At 53.2% G+C, this 14,205-nt stretch overlaps 1 protein-coding gene across 2 annotated transcripts in view; it reads right to left on the bottom strand.

The window, feature by feature from the left end:
- The window catches only part of Ano1 (anoctamin 1), a 160,931-nt gene that overhangs the window by 145,295 nt on the left and 1,431 nt on the right, over positions 1-14,205 (bottom strand). The window contains exon 1 of one of the 2 annotated variants that reach the window (XM_050136704.1): positions 3,452-3,609. The exons of the other annotated variant lie outside the window; for it this stretch is intronic. Coding sequence (XP_049992661.1) covers positions 3,452-3,584 — 133 coding nt within the window. The 5' untranslated portion in view covers positions 3,585-3,609. Of the gene's footprint in view, positions 1-3,451; positions 3,610-14,205 lie in introns of those variants that run through there. 2 annotated transcript variants of the gene reach the window in all.

Consider the following 14,205-nt stretch of genomic DNA (forward strand, 5'->3'; position numbering starts at 1 on the left):
CAAACAAAATTATATAAATGCCAAATGTTGTTAGGGATGTCGGAATTTTTGTGGCTGTAGAAAACAAATGAGGGCCAGTAAGATGGCTCAGTAAAGGCCCTTGTCACACAAGGCTGGCCACCTGAGATCAAGCCCTAGAATCCACACATCAAGGAAGAAAGAAAACTATCCTCTGTCTTTCACATGTGTCGTGGCATGCAAGCACACATGCGTGCTCGCGCGCGCGCGCACACACACACACACACACACACACACACACACACACACGTATTATACATGCTCTCCACAATAACAATAGTAAAGTTTTAAAAGATTCATTTCATTATGTTTAGCTCTATGTCTGTGTGTCTGTGTGGGATCTGTGCACACAAGTGCAGGTGCCCTCAGCAGTCAGCAGCACTGGGTCCTCTGGAGCTGGAGTTACAGGTGGTTGGAAGGGGTCTGATGTGGGTGCTGAGAACTGAAGTTGGGTTCTCTGCAAGAGCAGTACTTGCTTTTAACCACCGAGCCATCTCTCAGCCATCTCAGTTAAAGACGGAGAAACTATCTGATCCAGCAATTTCACCTAGGTTGTTACACAAAAGAACTGAGGGCCGGCTCTCCGGTGGAGTCCTCTGAGTTACGGCATTACTGCAAACGGCTCAGAGGTGAAAAGACACCAAGTGTATACTGATGTGTGAGTGGATACGTAAAATATTTGGTACGAAGGAGTATTACTCTGCCATCTACAAGAAGCAGGGAGGCTTGCTGTGAGATGAAGCAACCTCGAGAACACATTATACAGACAACGACGCATGATGGTGGTCACCAGTGTCATTGACAGGTTCACAAAGACGGGTGGGGAAGTCAGTTGCCTGGGCCTGAGAAGAAAGCACGGTCTATGTCTTATGGAGAGAGTACTGAAGTGATGGCAGACAGGTGGCACTTACTTGACATGTAAGGTTTGATGTCAGTGAGTGAACATGTGACCGTTATGAAAATCTTATATACTCTTTCTCAATTTGATAATAACAGACTAAATCAAAGGATCCACCTCTCTCTACCTCTGCCCCATTCAAGCTCAAGCCTTATAATCCTTGCTTTGCAGCTGCCCAGCCCTGAATCTAGAGCCACTCACCACGCACACACACACACACACACACACCCATGGTGTCCCAGTCCCCTGCATGCACCCACCCACTGTCCTGCCCGTCACCATCACCATCACCACTACCATAACCATCATCATCACCACCATCACCACCACCACCATCATCACTGTCATCATCATCACTATCATCACCAACACCACCATCACCACCTTCACCATCACCACCACCATCACCACCATCACCACCACCACCATCAACACTGTCACCATCATCATTACCACCACACCTTCCTTCTGACACACACACAGCTCAAGTGCCCCCTGGGGCCTCTGGATTCCCACCCCCAACCTGTACCCCCACTCAGCTCCATCTCTCCTCACTCTCTTCCTGCACTATCTCTGTCAGATCCTCAAACCCAAGAGACGCAGCTGCAGCTGTAATCACATTCTCCCCGCATGGCATGCATTTACCCTCACCTCCCTCAGAGGGATGGCAGTGAGATTACCAGAATGACAGTCCTCACTCACACTGGAAACAGAACTACGGACAAGAGACGGTGACAGACTCAAGCAGGCTCAAGCCCACCCTCCCAATACTTTAAGGAGAAGGTACAGGGTGGGTACAGCAACAAAGCGGGGGTTCAGAGATCAGGTGACTCAGGAGTCTCCATTTCCGCTCACCTTGTCCTCCACAACAGCACTGCACAAGTTATCCTCTCTCTCAGAGGCTGAAACTGGGAGAGAGCAGCCTTGATCTCTAGGCTTCTGTCTGTCCTGCAGTTCTAGGCTTCCTCATGGTCTGTGTCACAATGCTACCAGCTTCAGTCTCTGATTCTATTCCCTGCTGTGCCCACTCTCATATATGCCCAGCACTTCTGCATGCCTTGGGGTGGGGCCATGGCACCCATGTGAAGCCAGACATTAAGGCTGGTCTGCCGGTCCCAAGAATTTACTCCTGGCTCTGGTGATGCCCAGGGTGGCAGAGGGGCAAGAGCCTGCTCAGCACATAGCCAGAATAAAAGTTGTATTGCAGGGGGATGGGCCAGGAGTGGAGGTGTGGTGACCATCCTGCACCTATGCCCACCCAGGAACTGTCCCATCCAAGCTGCCACAGAGGAAAACCTGGATGCCCACACCTGAGACCCACCTGGCCTAAGTCCAGGTAAAAACTAGAGCCCAGGCCTCCCTGCCATGGTGATTGGCAGGCATGGCACGGGCCAGGACAAGGCTGTCTCGTCAGGTCTTAGCTTCATGGCTTCAGACTCGGCCTAACATGGAGTAAGGGAACCTCACAACAGCTGCACCCAGATGGTGCCACCATGCCTTCTGTGAGGCCTCAGTTTCCCAGTCTGCGTAGTGGGGGATAGCCATGCCCCATCGCATCTAGCTGTCAGCGAATTGATACCCACAACGCTCCTTCCAGAGCCCAGAACTCAGTCAGCCGCTCACCCAGAACCAGCCCAGAGCTAGTGTTTCGGACTGGCTGCCAAAAGGACAGAAATACGAGCTGGAGCAGGGACAGAGGGGTCTGACCATCTAGTACCAGCCTTGGCAGGAGCACTGGCTCTTCACCTGGTATTGGTGGCCCCACCCCTTTAATTTGAGGCTAAAGACGCCAAATTGGACCATTTTAAACAGCACACCAGAATAAGTTGCTTCCTGGGAGTTTAAGTGAAGACCGGGAGAAGACGGTGGCAAAGTAGCTTGATGGCAGGACAACACCCTGACCAGGGCTCATCCCCAGCAAGCTCAACTGTGCTATCAAGTGCAACCCCTCTTGCCACCACACTCCGGGTTTATTTAATAACCTCCGAACTGGGAGGCGAACATGCAGGACACGTCTCCTGGGTCATTTATTTGAGAATTATTCATATAAAAATATCCAAGATAGTGACTTATTGGCCAGGACTTCCCTTCCCCGTCTGGCTTCCCAAACCCTCATCTGTCTCCCTGCTCTGTGAGCAGTTTCCGTTATGACTTCGAGTCATTGGAGTTACTTTACTTCCCAAATAAATCTCCACAACAGCGCGGAAATATTAAGAGTATTAATAGTGCCTGTAAAAACATCCGAAGACTCACATCTGCCAGGAGCGGTAGATGCAGCAGACTGGGGATACTCCCGAGGGAGTCAGCAACCCGGTGGCCTAGGTCCCTCCGAGGGACAAGAAGGGTCTCTCCCGGGGACAGGCAAGGTCCTTCTTAGGGGACAAACAAGGTCCCTCCAGGGACACGAGGCACCACTACCAGCCCCCGCGCGGCAACTGGCCACATCTGTCTGTCTGTCCATCAGTGTCCCCAGCAACCTCCACCCAAATCCCTTCCCTCTCCTCCTGCAGGGCAGCTCAGAGAAGGTCCTACCACCTGAGTTGGGGGATCCTGCGCCCTGTGCCTCGTGCGCGATTGTTTCCGGTCCTCGCTGGCACTCACGGTCCGCAGCTGCGCCCCCGCGGGACAAGCCCTCCAGGCCGATATCGCTATCCTGCGTGCCCTGCATGATGTGTTCGCTCCGGACGCCCTGGGTCCAGCAGAGGGACCGGCAGAAGCGGGAGGAGCGCTGAGCCTAGCCGCCCGCACCGCGCTGCTCCGCCCCCCCCCCCCGTCTCTTTGGTCCTGGGGTCCCCCGGCTCCCCGCCCCGGGGGTCACGGGGTCACCTGCAGCCGCGCCCTCGCCCCGCCCCGCTCCCGCCCCCCACTGCATGGGAGGTGCCCCCAACTCCAGCCTGGCCCCACAGCAGCGGCAGCGCGGCGCAGCCTTGAACAGGGGGAGGCTCGTGGGGTGGCCCAGGCCCGCCCCTAACCCGCAGGACCCTGGGCGACCACTCTGCCAATTTGTGGAATGAGATGAGTAGGCTAACGGCAGAACCCGGGGGTTTGTTTTATTTTATTTTTAGACAGGGTCTCACTTTGCAGCCCCGGCTGCCCTGGAGCTCACAGAGGTCCACCTGCATCTGTCTTCCCGGTGCTGGGATCAAAGGGGTGCTCATCACACTCCCTATTTGATTTCTATCTTATATGTGGAGGGAGAGCGGTCCGGGGAGGGTCTTTCTATGCTGCTGTGGCTGGCCTCAAACTGGCCGCAATCCTCCTGTTCTCAACAAATATATAGATGTGAGCAAACACCCTCAGGTCAAAATTCAGAGAGTTTTAAGGTGCCTTTTAAGGTAATCCCCAACCTGTGAGGAATTTAAGACTCTGGATAGTTGAGAGCAGCCGAGGATGGAAGAAAACGAACGTGTGGGGATTCTCATTAACCGAAGCAAAGAGCATTTAGCCAAGGGCCCTCAGCTGCTGGTCCAGGGCCCTGTTGCTGCTGCTGCTGCCTTTGCTGCTGCCGCTGCGCAAGCTCCGGGCAGCGAGCCAGAGACCCTGCTCTCTGGGAGGCGGCTGTGGGATGGGCACTCTGAGCGCCCCACAGCTCAGCGGAGGTGCCTCCTGTGTGACATTTCTAAATAACCATCATAAATTGTGGAGCAGAAGAACCTTAAACAAAACGTTAATCTGCTGACTGAGTGTTGGGAGGTGGGGGGCAGGTGGATGGGTGGCCAGTCTCAACTTCTGAAAAGTCAGTTTACCCTTCTTGTAGCCCCCGGGGCCCCCGAGTTAGACTGGCGCTGACAACACAGATGCCAAGTTAACTCTCCACGGGTGCTTTGGCTGGCCCCTGATACAGACGGGTCCCAGACACACCATGTGGCCCTCACTGCACTCACAGAGAAGGGATTCCCAGCTAGGGGCTTGGTCCCCACGTACACTGCTCTGGCTGGAAAAAACTGTAGCGGATGAACCACAGAGAAACGTCCCCAACGTCCCCAACCGATCGAGCCCCCTTGTTCTGACTCAGTGCTCGCCTGAGTCTGACCTGAGACCTTTGGAGCTAGGTGAGAGGTTTTCCTCTCCCTAGGAGCCTTAAGAAGCCTCCCACCCACCATGGGGTCGGGTGTCCAGCACCTAATATCTGCCCGAGGAGGCTGCATGGAGCCAGGGGCTGTCCCGGTTCCTTCCAGTCAGTCATGTTCCATCTGACCAGTGTGTGGGAGTCAAGATAAAACTGGTTTTTCTTGGAAGGGTCTGATCACTAACGTGGTGCATAGCAATAGCTCCGTTGTATAAATACACAGAAAATTCTAGAATTCTTATCCTTGAAATGATGAACTGTAAACCAAAAAGACTCAGGGGGACAAAAATGTAAACACTTGCCGGGACTATTTTTACTCCCTCGTTGTTTACCTTTGGGGGCCAGGGCTGGCTATTGTCTACTGAGCCAGGTTTAAAATACACATTTTTTTAAACGTATTATTATCAGAAATATGCTAAGAAGTCATTAATAGAGGTTGATTCATTCAGACGAAAGTCAGTTTTTTCTTTCTTTTTCATTATCTTGCCTCCAATTTAAGTCATGTTCATGCAAATCTCTGAGCTATGTCCAATGTATGTAAAACTGCCCTGATCGCCGCCCCAGACCACAGACGTTAAAGAGACATGACAGCAAGCACCTGAAGCAGTGCCCTTTTAAAAAAAGGTTGCTCTCAACTGTTCTTCTAGCCAATGAGGTCATGTGGGAGCCATGCCGGACTAGGCAAGGCGGGGCTGCCCATGTGGCCCCCACAGATAAAGTGGCTCCGAAGAAGAAGGTCCCCCCACCTCCCAAGGAAGCCTGGGGTGGGGACCCTCTAAAGCAAGGGCCTCCCCAGCCTGCGTATGTTGGGGGAGGTATTTATACCAACAGCAAGCAGGGCGAGTGGACTGAGCAGGGAGGTGACGTGCCTGTCATTGGAACACACAGCCATCATTATGGAATACAGTAATCAGACAGCCCAGCGTGTCATTATGGAAAATGGTTTCCCTTTTTGGTGAGGTGGCGAGGGAGGGAGAAGGCAGCGCTCTGTAAGGCTGGGGCCAGACCCATGGGCTGTGATCTGGCCCAGCTTAAAATAGACTTTGCTGGTGATGCCCTGGACCCAGCTGGGACAGGCTCGGCCCTCCAGAGAGGCATATCAGAGCCTCTAGCAATGCTGGACCCACAGTCACACTTAAGGTGACATGTAGCCAGAAGATCAAGCCCAGGTGCATGTTGGAGGCTAGAGCTGGCTGTATTTGGTGATGGCCGCAAGAACTAAATCCCTCACTTCACAAGGGTCCCCTCAGATCCCCCTGAGCCCCCCCCCCCAGGCTGTGTTTGGACTCTCATGTCCTCATCTGCCATTAGAGACTCCAGTTGAGAACTGAGAGTCAAGCACATTGTTCTGAGGCCCGCGACTCTGACAACTTGCCAAGGGCAACCAGATGTGGATCCAAGAGCTCAGGGCTCATGGATACTCTGAGTTTGAGAAGTGAACCATTTTCTATGCTTGTGCCCCGACTGGACCTGTTCAGTGGGACATAAGGCTAACTCAAACCTGTTTCGCTCTCAGTATAAACTTCCCAATGGACTATTTAAGAGATGTCTGGGCCATTAAAAGCGCTGTTTGTTACATGAAGATGAATCCTCTGGTTCAAAGGGAATAAGGTTTTCAATTCCCCTCTCTTAACCTGGAACTCACTTGGGCTAACACACCCCAGTGATTTTCCTGTCTCTGCACCCTCCAAGCTGGGATTGCAGACATAAGAATCCTGAGGGTTAATCTAAGCACAGCAAACATTTTTCTCCTAGTCTTTCTGGATCTTTCGTCTGACTTTATTTTTCTAAGACAAGGTCTCTCTATGTATCCCTAGCTGTTCTAAAACTAGCTTTGTAGACCAGGCTAGCCTTGAACCCATAAAGAATCTCTTACCTCTACCACCTTAATGTTGGGATTAAAGGTGTGTACCACCGTGCCTGGCTGATTTTTGTCTTGTTTTATTTTGTTTATCAAAACAGGGTTTCTCTGTGTACCTCTGGCTGTCCTTGAACTCTCTTTGTAGACCAAGATCGGCACACCTCTTTCTCCTGGTTGCTAGGATCAAAGGTGTGTGCCACCATGCCCAGCTTTTTTAGCCCTTCACACTGAGCCCAGCACAGCCCTGACTCTACAGAGAAAAAGCAAGGTGGTGCTTGGGGCTCAGAAGTCTGGCCAGACAACACAACCAGTCTCAACCCCACCCCCACCCCCTGCCCGTATGATTTTTACCCTCAGTCCCAGCCACGTGATGTCAAAATGAGTGTGCCCGTGTACCGCCTTGGAACATGACACATGGAGGAGAAGAAGAATATGCCAGGACCCACACAGCGAGGAAGAGGGGGCCCTGGATCCAATCCCAGGCCCAACTATTCTAAAAAGTTCTGCTCAGTTTCAGAACTCTTTCTGTGGTGCTGTGTGACCTTGCACCATTTCTCCACGGTGTTTGCGGGGAAGCACACACCAGTGACTACACATTGCTGCCAGGAGTCGTGAGAAGAAGGTTCTAGAAACAACAGGGCAAAGCACTGCCCTGCCCTGTCCTTCACTGCACTCATGACCTACACCTGGGCATGCTGACCTGCCACTAACACCTGGCTTGTTTACTCGCAGTGATGAGGCCTAGGGTGAAGGGCAGTCCCAGGGCTGACTAACTTTTAACCTTGGAGGCTGCCCACTCCACTTGAGTTTTTGGAGTTAAATGGACTCTAATTAACGAGGCAAATATTTGTGTTCAATATGCCATCAACGGAAACAGGTTGCCTTCGCAAAGAGCAAATACCATTGAAAGAAAGCTCGGTACAGCAACACAGGCAAAACTCCAACAGCAGATTGGGGGCATGGACATGGAGTCCCCAAAGACCACATGGCTATGCCACAAGCCAGGCCAGGACTATGCCATGGGCCAAGCCAGGGCTACCCCACAGGCCAAATGATCTCAGGCTTATTGAGAGCTGGTGGGAAACGTCTCTAGGCAGAAAAGTGAGTTCTAATGTTTAAAATAAGACAATGGAGGAGCAGCAATCTGTGAATCTACTGTTCCCAACGGGCCTCAGGGCACACTCGGCCAATGGAAATAGTCCTGTAGTCATCTGATCCAAGGAGTGGCCTCTGGGAGATGGCCCCTGGGGTGGCCTGAGATACCCCTTCCAAGAACAGAAGGCAAAGCTCAAAGTCACTGAGTTCTTGGTAGAAGGGAGCGGTCTGTCCCAAGTGCCACCTCGCCCTCCTTTAATGTGGGTTTGGACCGTGTTGAATCCTGGGGTCAGGCTGCCCTCAGGGACACACAGGCCCAGCAACTCAACCTACTCTCCCAAAAGCTGGTCTCAGTCACCTCCTTGTATGTCCCTTTGGAATGTCTTCCCAGTCCCTCTCAGTCACCACTTGCAAATGACAGGGCTCTGGGGGCCACTCTTCACAAAGCCCTACTTTCCAGGGCTAGGTCAACTTCCCAGAGGAGGAGGGAACCCAAGAGGGGGTGGGTCAGCTTCCCAGAGGAGAAGGGAACCTAAGAAGGGGGTGATGGGACTGCTCCTCAGGTGTCTCCACAGGGATTGGAATGGACCCACCACCCACGGTACCTCTGGAGACAGCCATGTGGGGGTGAGGATTTCTTTGTCCTTAAGAAACTGAGAGGGAGTCTGTGTCCCCAGGCCACCCTAACAGGGATTGAGATAGACACATGACCTCGGATCTCTCTCTGAGAATGGGCCAGGTTTCCTCCTACACTCAAACCTCAATGCCACCCACGCAAGGGTAGGAACACACTAGAATCAGTTGCCCCAGCTGGGTTGTACGGCTCTTTCCACCTTAAAGGGTCCACTGGGGTCCCCATGTCCTTGCTTGGACCTGTCAGCTCATGGCCATCTCTCAGGGGAGCAGTAGAAGGCTGGGTGCTCAGGCCAGGGCTGGGCACAGTTGGCAGGAGTTGGCTGTGGGAGGACCTGTGTGCACCACTTTGGATCCTGGTCTAGAGGGGCAGCTGGTAGCTGGAGGAAGCAGTTTGCTGCCTCTTGAGACTTTGGTGATGGAGGTTGGAATGGCTCCAGGACTGACAAACAAACATCCTCTCAGCTACCCCTGGGCCCTCAGAACTGCACTCAGAAGGTCACTGTGCTGGGGGTCTTTGACCTGTTCCGTGACACAATGGGTTCTGTTAACATTGTCTTCTGGCCTTAACTTTGACCTGGGATTATGGTAACAGTCTTGGCCAGCTGAGCACTGCCCACCTGCTCCAAAAGATGCATCCTCTGTGTCCAGGGAAACAGAAGAGAGTGGGGACTGCTGGGGATCACCGGGAACCACCAGGGACTGCTAGGGATACCTGGAGACTGCTGGAAACCTCTGGGGACCACTGGGGACTGTTGGCAACCCTCGAGGACTGCTGTGGACCACTAGGGACCCCCAGAGACTGCTGGGGTGCATCAGGGACTGATGGGGATCACTGGGGACTTCAAGGGACCACTGGAAACCCCAAGCGACTGCTGGGAAGTACTGGGGACTGCTAGAGACCCACAATGACTTCTGGGAACACCTAGGAACTGCTGGGGAGCATCAAGGACTGCTGGGGGCCCCCAGGGGCTGCTGGTGACCCCCAGGGACTGCTTTGGAGCATCAGGGACTGCTGAGGACTTCCAGGGACTGCTGGGGAGCACTTAGCCATGAGAGACATGAACAGGATCCTCAGCCTGAGCCCATCTCCTGGAGACAGCTAGTGTGACACAAATCGTAAGGGACACAATGCTGGCCAGACCCAGGTGACCCAGTGGTACAACATCTGCCTTCATATTACCCAGAGGTCATGAGAATTAGCTTCAACCACTATGGCCAGTGTCACAGACGGGGGTCTTCAATAACAAACGTCCATCATTCCCTGTCCTGAGAAAAGGTCAGCTGGAGGTGCTGCAGGACTGGAACCTTACAAGCCCTCTCTCCTGTGTCACAGATGGTGTTTTCTCCCTGAATCCTGTGTCCTGCTTCCTCTTCACATAAGACCCATTGTGTGGCTTGGGCTCTTTCAGGGACCCCATTTTATCCGGATACAACCATGTGCTCACGTGCTCTGGGTGCTGGATGGGGACACGGTCTATCCAGCAAAGAGTCAGTTTGAAATTTTTTTACAAGATTTATTTTTAGTTTATGTCTCTGAGTGTGTGTGTCTGCATGTATGTGTGTGCACCACATGTGTGCAGCATTCAGGGAGGCCAGAAGAGGGTGTCAGATCCCCGGAAACTGGAATTACAGATATTCGTGAGCTGCCATGTGGGTGCTGGGAACTAAACCCAGATTCTCTGCAAGAGCATCCAGGGCTCTTAATTACCGAGTTATTGCCCTCGCAGCACAGCGTGTTGGCCTTCTGTCCCAGCCTTATGTGACCATAAACCCTAGCCATACAAAGGATGAGTCCCTGTTTTCCCTCAGCCTCGCTCCTGCCTCCTCCCTGCCAGGCAAGTGACTTGTGACTGCTGCAGGCCTCTCTGCAGAGAGTTCAAGTCCCACCATCCAACAGGTGCCACCTCCCTGGGCACATAGTGGTAGCTTCAGTTCAGGGGAACTCATTCAGAAGGGGCTGGGTCCTAGAACCATGGTCCTCAGCTGTTTCAAGAGAGGAGACTCTGGAAACTTGGCATTTCTGTCTTTCTATCAGGTGGAAAGGAGGTCCTTTGGAACCCTGACACTCTGAGGGTCGTTGCAGGGGCTATGGCCAGTCTGTGAAGTTACCAACAATCTTTCAAGAGCCTGTTGTTCCCAGTGGTCCCTGCAGGAAAGGGCCATTTGTCTTGTCCAGCATCCCCATCCCACCTTCCCTGCATGGAACCCTCTCCAGGATGTGGAAGGGGGCTGCTGTTCTGTCTCCCTGGCAACTGGCATGATCACACGTCTCAGGTGTGCCCAACTGGGTACCTCAGGAGCTGCCAAAAGGGACCACTGAGACAGGTTAGGCTATGCTGTCCAATGTCAATGGTGGCCTGCAGAGAGGCCTGCAGCAGTGTGTCGGATCCTTGTCCCTTGGCTCACAGCCTTCCCCAGGCCTTTGTCCCTGCCTCCCATTTGTTTCTGTCACTGGCCACCGGGGGTCCTTTGCTGGACAAAGCCTACCCTTGAGTTAGCATCTTCATCCGCCCAGCTGAGCCACAGGGTCTTCTGTCGTATACACTGTGAGCTACAGAGTGGCCCATGCTGCCTTCCCCATGCTGGGTGTGTGGGCTTCAGGACAACCCCAGGGGACCTGAGCAGCTAGTCCCCATGTCAGCATCAAAAGCACCCAGCTCCACTCTGGCCAACTCTGACATCCTGGAACGATGTTTTCCCTTGCCTCAGTTTCCTCATGTGGGAAATGGACACCCACGATACTGCCCACACCAAGGGTGCCACAGAGGGCAGTGACCAGGACCAACAGGAGGCCGAGGCTCCTTCACAAGGGGGGTTAGGCTCTCTTCTTTTGTGTCTTTTTGTGTCTTTTTTTTTTTTCTCTCTCTGTTTTTGTTTTGGAGGCAGAGTCTCACTCTGTAGCCCAGGCTGGCCTGGAACTCACAATCCCCCTGCCTCATTTCCCAGTGCTGGGATCACAGCCCCCCTAAGGACGCTGGACTATCTTCCTTCTAAAGTTTTGTTCTGCCTCTTCCCTCCCAAGTTCTCACATCATCCTGTTTTGCAGGAGACTTTAAATCAAGTCCCTTCCACCCGTGCTGGCCCAGCTGGAATCAAAGCAAAACGCAGACTCCACAGACTGGAGCACAGAATGTGAGGGAAGTTCAGAGATGTCCCGGGCTCTGTGTCCTGTCCCCAGAACGAAATAGAAAAAGGTCACTGCATTCTTCAGAGGGAGAGAAAGGATAAACAAATGACAAGAGGGGTCTAAAGAGAAATGAAGAGACGAAAGGGGAGAAGACACCACCCCGGGCAAGGGTGTCAGGCACGGCTGGCACACGCAGGTTCAGAAGGGCTCGGGTGGACATCCGGGGTCTCGGACCACAGAAATGAGAGGAATGCAAAGACCCTGAGGGCTGCTCTTCTTAAACCCACTCCTGCCCTCTGGAATGCCATCCCAGGGAGGACGCTGCTCCTCCCTGGTGACTCAGGCCTCAGGCACCAACCCTGGATAAGATGTATTTATCCGGAAGCTCTTATCAAGATGCAAGACTCAGCAGTCAAATATCCAGATGATGGCAAATTAAACAAGTTCACAGCTCCAGGAAAATAACCCACCCCGTATCCCACGGAGTTTCACATCCCGCGGAGCTTTCCAGACTCTGACTGGATAAATACACACGGCAGGTGAGAGTCAGTGGAGCCAGGGAGGGAGGCAGACAGGTGGGCAGAGTAGATGCTGGCCACTGCAGGGGATCCTGGCCTGAAGAATGGTGCCTAAATGGCCACGTGCCCTGGAGAAGCCCAAACACCCGAGGTGACTGGCTTTTCCGGACACACCTCTGGGTCACACATCCCAGAAGCACGGCCGCTACTTCCACAGGACCACTCAGTAGCTGAGGTTGGCCTGGGACTCACCATCTCACTGCAGCTGACAATCACACTGGTAGCCATCCTCCTGCCTGAGAAAGATCTCAGAGCTGAATCAGACTCCATACTCGAAGTCAGCCACAGCCAGCCGGGCTGGACTGAGGGTCAGCATGGGCTGCAGGACGCTCACATGGCACCCCTCCTGCAACCCACATCTGGGACCTGGGACACAAGCCAGTTAGGAATCTTAAAAGAGGTGAAGATGGAGGCGAAAGAAAGGAGAACGGCAGAAGAAAATGTTTGCTGCTTTTCATTTTTGTTTTTTTGTAGTCCCCTTTCATTCTGCTTAAGTAGCAGTCGGTCAGCAAGCACACAGACCATGTGACAGACAGGATTCCCAGCCCTTGGGATCCACAGTATTCAATCCTGCCTTGTTCACCTAGAAGAGTCCATAAGAAAGGCTGTGTGGGACAGTCCCAGGCTGAGTAGAATGGGCTCATATGTCATGGTGATCAGCCAACACATTTCATAGATGGGGAAACTGAGGCTCGGAGGGAGAACATGGAGCCCAGATCTCTGTCCTGGGCCTGAGTGCAAACCTACAACTCTCAGATTCTGTCCCTTTTCATACTAAGAACCCCCAGCTCTCAACTGGCAGACAGCTATCTAGACTCTAGATGGCCTATCCTGGCCTCCCTTGCAGTTACTTCTGGCCTGACTTGTTCTTGGGCCTTAAGGAATGAGTGATGTCATACAGGCTGGGGTGCTGTCAGCAGAAAGTGCATGCCTGGTGTGCATGAGAAACGGAACCATGGGACCCACACCCTGAAGCCTTCCCATGGAAGCTGGCAGTCAGCTTAGGGCTTGAGCACTCACAGCTGTGGGTGACGGACATCTCCTTCAGGGTCCCCTTCTCCTCCCTGCTCATCTGCACTGCATGCACATGTGTGAGCTCTAGACCTGGGGATCCTGCTGCCATCCTTGCCTGCAACCCACGCTGTCCCCACCACAGACTGAGCAGTGGTGCAGCTCAGCCATATCCACGCTGACTCTCTGACCTTCCCAAGTGCCCAGCCTGGCATTTTACAGCTTGGTTCCTGCACGAGCCTTCCCTCCCTACTTGGTATCAGGCAGCGAGTGTCACCAGGAGCCCTGCCGTACCAGAGCACGGTGCTCACTCTGCCACAGAGGAGACAAGACCTATGGATTCCCAGCCGCCACAGCTGCCCTGCCTCAGATCAGATCCTGTGACCTTCCCAGGTTGAAGTTCACTCCCATGGTCTTGAAAGAGAATCCCTGGACTTTCTGCGTGTCCCCCACATCCCTCCCTGCTCCTCAGCAGCCTTGCATCCTGAAGAGGAGACCACTTCCATTCAACCAACCCACACTCACAAGGGCAAGAGAGGATAACCTTGGTTGTACTAGGATGTGATTGATTGACAGGTATCTAACTGATCTCTATAGAGACACAAGTGGAACTTGGAGCTCCATGACAATGGAGAGCAGACCGAAGGACACAGGACCAGGAAGAAATCCTCCAAGGGGAGACCCTGAGTCACAGGCCTGTTGACAGCAGGTGTCTGAGTCGAGGCTGGGCATGGGCTCTGCAGTTGGCATAGGAGCATCATTCATTCCCTGCGCATCTCTGGGAAGAAACTGTGCCTTAGATTTGAACCTCCATCACCCTGAAGGTCCTAGGTACTCCACCCTTAGGGTCTGAATGGTGGACTCACAAATTTTATTCTACCACAGACAGCCCTGTCCTGAATTCTGCCCCAT

The sequence above is a fragment of the Alexandromys fortis genome, unplaced genomic scaffold, assembly GCF_014885135.2.
Source record: "Alexandromys fortis isolate MF-2015 unplaced genomic scaffold, M_Fortis_MF-2015_v1.1 scaffold_3, whole genome shotgun sequence".
NCBI lineage: Eukaryota > Metazoa > Chordata > Mammalia > Rodentia > Cricetidae > Alexandromys > Alexandromys fortis.